Source organism: Odontesthes bonariensis, chromosome 5 (assembly GCF_027942865.1).
Source record: "Odontesthes bonariensis isolate fOdoBon6 chromosome 5, fOdoBon6.hap1, whole genome shotgun sequence".
NCBI lineage: Eukaryota > Metazoa > Chordata > Actinopteri > Atheriniformes > Atherinopsidae > Odontesthes > Odontesthes bonariensis.
The window spans coordinates 30,684,023-30,688,248 of NC_134510.1; the positions used below are offsets into that span (position 1 = coordinate 30,684,023).

Below are 4,226 nucleotides of genomic sequence, written 5' to 3' on the forward strand. Positions count from 1 at the left end.
TGAGCTGAAGGCTGGTGAATAGACTACTAGATCAAACAAAACAGCTGAGTAATCGCCACACTTTGGTGTGCCAAGAAACACGCAGTGGAGGTGAGCCACAATTACCTCAGTAATTTTAAACATTGACATTGAAAACTTCTTGAGGTGGGGAGAGAAGATGTAGCGAAGCAAACCGCCACAAAGGGGAAGTCTACAAATTGCTTCAGTTGGTAGTATTTCTTTGGTTTCGTCACACTCTACTGGAAAGCAGTAAAAAAAAAAACTTCCTCCTGCTTCGTCGCCGGATTATAAGAGCTGAACCTCTGTCATGCCTTTCACTTGATGCTGCTCTTTACATAAAAGGTAAGAAACTAACTTTCTTGATGTCATACACACCTAAAGACTTTTTAGATTATTTCAATCGTCCAGCTTTTGCTTAGCTTTTTTTGTTTTTGACACAATAATATGCTGAAGTGGACTGGGAGAGTGTTGTGAGGTCAGCACAATGCAGTAAAATTGTGCCGTGAAGCTCTGAGACACTAATTTCCCCAGTGTAGTTAACTCATTAGGTTTATGAGGGTCATCATTTTCACAGTATGTCCAGTATTTGTGGATATAGTGACAACCAGGGCTGGAAGTTAATGATAAAAGCATTGTTGCAGTGTATTTACATCACGGAGCAAGCAATAACACAGTGTTAGGTTGTATACAAATTCATGTGCAGAGACCAAAACATTGGCTCCTCATTATAAGATAATACACCAACTCAATAAACTCTCAAGTATAGATAAGGAAAGAAATTAAGAAAGAATTTATGGACAAAATGAATTTCAGTGTATCTCTGGATAAATTCTATAATCTTTCAGCTCTTAGGCAAAAAATGAATGTATGAAAATTATAACTGCGCATACTTAAATAAAGTGTCAAATGAACTGTGGTTTGAAATACTTTCTGTGCAATGCAGTAATCTTTTTCCATTCTGTCTTATTTGCAGAGCTCTGAGCCCTCGAAGAAACAATGAGAGTTGGGTTATACGTGGGGACAGGAAAACCACACTGTCTTGTCGGGTTTGTTCCATTCCGCTGACCCTAAGCAACCCTTCATTTCCTGTGGTTTGAACTTTATGACAGATCAGACCCAATTGTGCACCAGTCTATTCATCCACCAGAGACGGAGACAAGGACACAACGCGACACATCTCAGTCCCGGACTGATCTGATTGACTTGCGTACACTGAGGCCACCATGCAGGAGTGCCACACTGGGCTGTGTCTCTCTGTCTACATCATTACATTTGTACTGGGCTTTCCAGCAAATGTCCTCGCCTTCTACACCTTCAGCAGGAAGGTTAGGCAGAAACCTACACCGATTGACATCCTGCTCCTCAACCTGACCATCTCTGACCTCCTTTTTCTCCTCTTCCTGCCATTCAAGATGCAGGAAGTGATGAACAACATGCTCTGGGACCTGCCTTACATCCTTTGCCCAATGTCTGGCTTTGTCTTCTACATGACCATCTACAACAGCACCTTCTTCCTCACTGCTGTCAGTGTAGAGCGCTATTTGGGTGTAGCTTTCCCGATACAGCATACCCTGAAGCGCCGACCTGCGTATGCTGTAGCTGCCAGCATCTTCTTCTGGATTTTCTCCTTTGTGCATCTGAGCATTGTGTTCATCATACCTTATATTGGAACAGAAAACACCCCAAATTCCACCAATGTCACTATTGCAAAAAGTAAGGAGGTATGTTATAAAGATTTTAATGAAGCTCAGCTGCAGGTCCTTCTTCCTGTGCGTCTGGAGCTCTGTATTGTGCTTTTCTGCATCCCTTTCCTCATTTGCAGTTTCTGCTACATCAACTTCATCAGGATTCTGTCCAAGCTGCACCACATTGACCGGCGCAGGCGCCTCCGGGCCATTGGCATGGCTCTTGGAACACTGTTGGTGTTTGCTTTATGTTTTGGCCCCTACAATGTCTCACACATTGTGGGTTTTATTACATGGAAAAGTCCTGTCTGGAGAGACAAAGCCCTGCTGTGCAGCACCTTTAATGCCTGTCTGGACCCTCTTATTTTCTACTTCTCTTCCTCTGCTGTGAGAGGAACTGTGGGGAGTGTGTTGGAAGGGTTTAAAAGTCGCTTCAACAGGTGCACATCCTGTTGCATGTTCTGGGCTGTTAGGGGGAGAAATAACAAGACTGCAAAAGATAAGGAAGCCAAACAAGAGGAGATCAATGCGATCTGAGCTCACTAGAAGGGAACTGTGACCAGCTGCCTCCACTAATTTCTTCATCCCTGCAAGCAGGAAATTAATTCCTTGTTTATGTTTTTACACGTGAGAAAATGACTGGGCTGTATACACTGCAGCATGTTTTTGTTTGACTCTCTGATGAACTTTCTATTTGATACAGCTTACTGTTTGCCTCATCAATTTTAATACAACAGCATACTGTGTAAAGCTGCAGAGACAGGACACTTTGAACTGTCACATAAAATGACAAAGCAGTTCTTGCATTAACTAGCAGGATTTCACAAGAGCACCTTTAACGTGGTGACGTTTGTGTATATGTGACAAAGTGATGGCAATAAGACAACATCTAAGCAACAGTTTCAGACATCATTTGCTCATCACGAGAGACAAAGCTTTCTTACCAGCTTTCTTTTCATACAGAATATGTTGTTTGTTTTGTAACAACGTGCTCATTATGTGTCAAGCAAAAGTGGTGAAAGAGTGAATGGAAGTTTGAGGGTGTTGCAAAAAACAGGACTATTTTATTACCCTTAAATGCACAACTGAAGTGTACAGTACAGCATACTGTTTTCTTCAATTCATATGGTATATTCTTTAATTTTGTAATTTCTTGTGCAAATTAATTGTAATTCTGATGTAAAGTATACTTTATGCTTATATCTATATAATATTTGTCTCTATAGATGCAATATGAAATTGTATTGATCACTATCAATTATAATTATTACATAGTGATAGCAATATAATATTGATAGTTTGATATTAATATATTATTTGATATACACTTTTGATAATACAGTGATTACAAATGGATGTTTTTTTTTTAGCTTTTCACCTCCTATTTGGAGTGTACCTCAATTACTGAAAGAAAGGGAAAGAAAAATATGTATTATTTTAAAAAGCATTTTACTTTTTCCAAGTTTTCTATTCATATAATGATATTGCTGTTCATCTGAAAGCTTTTTGGTGATGTTCTGAGGTAAAAATTCTGAAATTATGATATATATTACAAAAATGATCTCTCTATATATTTATTTGGACTTAAAATCCTTAATTCATTACACATATTATTGTGGTGAATTCCACATGACAAAGATTGTAATTTCATAGTGTAAATAAGATGCATTATTTTCTTACACAAACTGTATACTGAGAAGTATATTTTATGACTATCATTTTGTAGGCATTGGAATGGTAAAAGTACTGTGTTTCCTTGTCTGTGTGACCTAATGGCAGGAATGGAAAATTTCCCCACAAACATCATTTTCATAAATAAACTAAATAATAATACATTCATGTAATCATTAATCTATGAGTAAGTGTCAAGAGGAGGGTTATTGTGTGTGTGTAAATGAAAGAGCAGAGATGGGGACTAATTTGCTTTGAAAGAGTCAATGACTAATGTGAAGAGCGCTTATGCATCACATGTATTTTGACCCCATCACCTGATCAGTCATGTTGTATAAGATCTAAACCATTTCTATGTTGTGTCACATTCAGAGAAATAGGTTAAATGAAAATTAATCAAATTTCTGTAATTTAACCTTAATTGGCCAGAAAAAACCTAATGTTCTAAAACTGTCGATGCCTCATCATGCCTTAAATGTTCACAATTCCTGGCAACAGATTTTGCCCTCGGCAGAGTAGGCAAACCTCAATTTAATATGAACTTCCTCCAACATATAAATCAAGATCTCGTCCCACATGCTGCAAACATGAAACAATGCTATCACACAAGCAAGCGCTGGCATCGGCTGTAATCCTGTTTTGTGAGGATTAGGCCCATACGGGGGTTGAGCTAAACAGTGTATTTATTTGACAGGAGGATGGAAAAAGGCACGAAGCATTCATTTTGACACACAAACGCCAGTAAATGACTAAGATGAGTGGGCCACCCACCACTGATGCAATGAACAAAACCAAAAACACGCTAGTCAGCATGCTGCAGTGACAAAACGTTTCAGAAGTAATCACCTTTGATGTTTGAGAAGAAAGGAA

The 4,226-nt window shown here is 38.8% G+C and overlaps 1 protein-coding gene across 1 annotated transcript; it reads left to right on the top strand.

Moving 5' to 3' along the window:
- The first annotated feature begins 307 nt into the window (after positions 1 to 307).
- Positions 308 to 3,476, top strand: LOC142380835 (free fatty acid receptor 2-like). Its single transcript, XM_075466757.1, has 2 exons — positions 308 to 342; positions 974 to 3,476. The coding sequence occupies exon 2, from the start codon at positions 1,224 to 1,226 to the stop codon at positions 2,220 to 2,222; it is 999 nt and encodes a 332-aa protein (XP_075322872.1). The 5' UTR covers positions 308 to 342; positions 974 to 1,223; the 3' UTR covers positions 2,223 to 3,476.
- The last annotated feature ends 750 nt before the right edge of the window (positions 3,477 to 4,226 follow it).

Bases quoted from the DNA above. Each gene is read 5' to 3' on its own strand.
- LOC142380835 (XM_075466757.1), top strand. From the start codon at position 1,224: ATGCAGGAGTGCCACACTGGGCTGTGTCTCTCTGTCTACATCATTACA.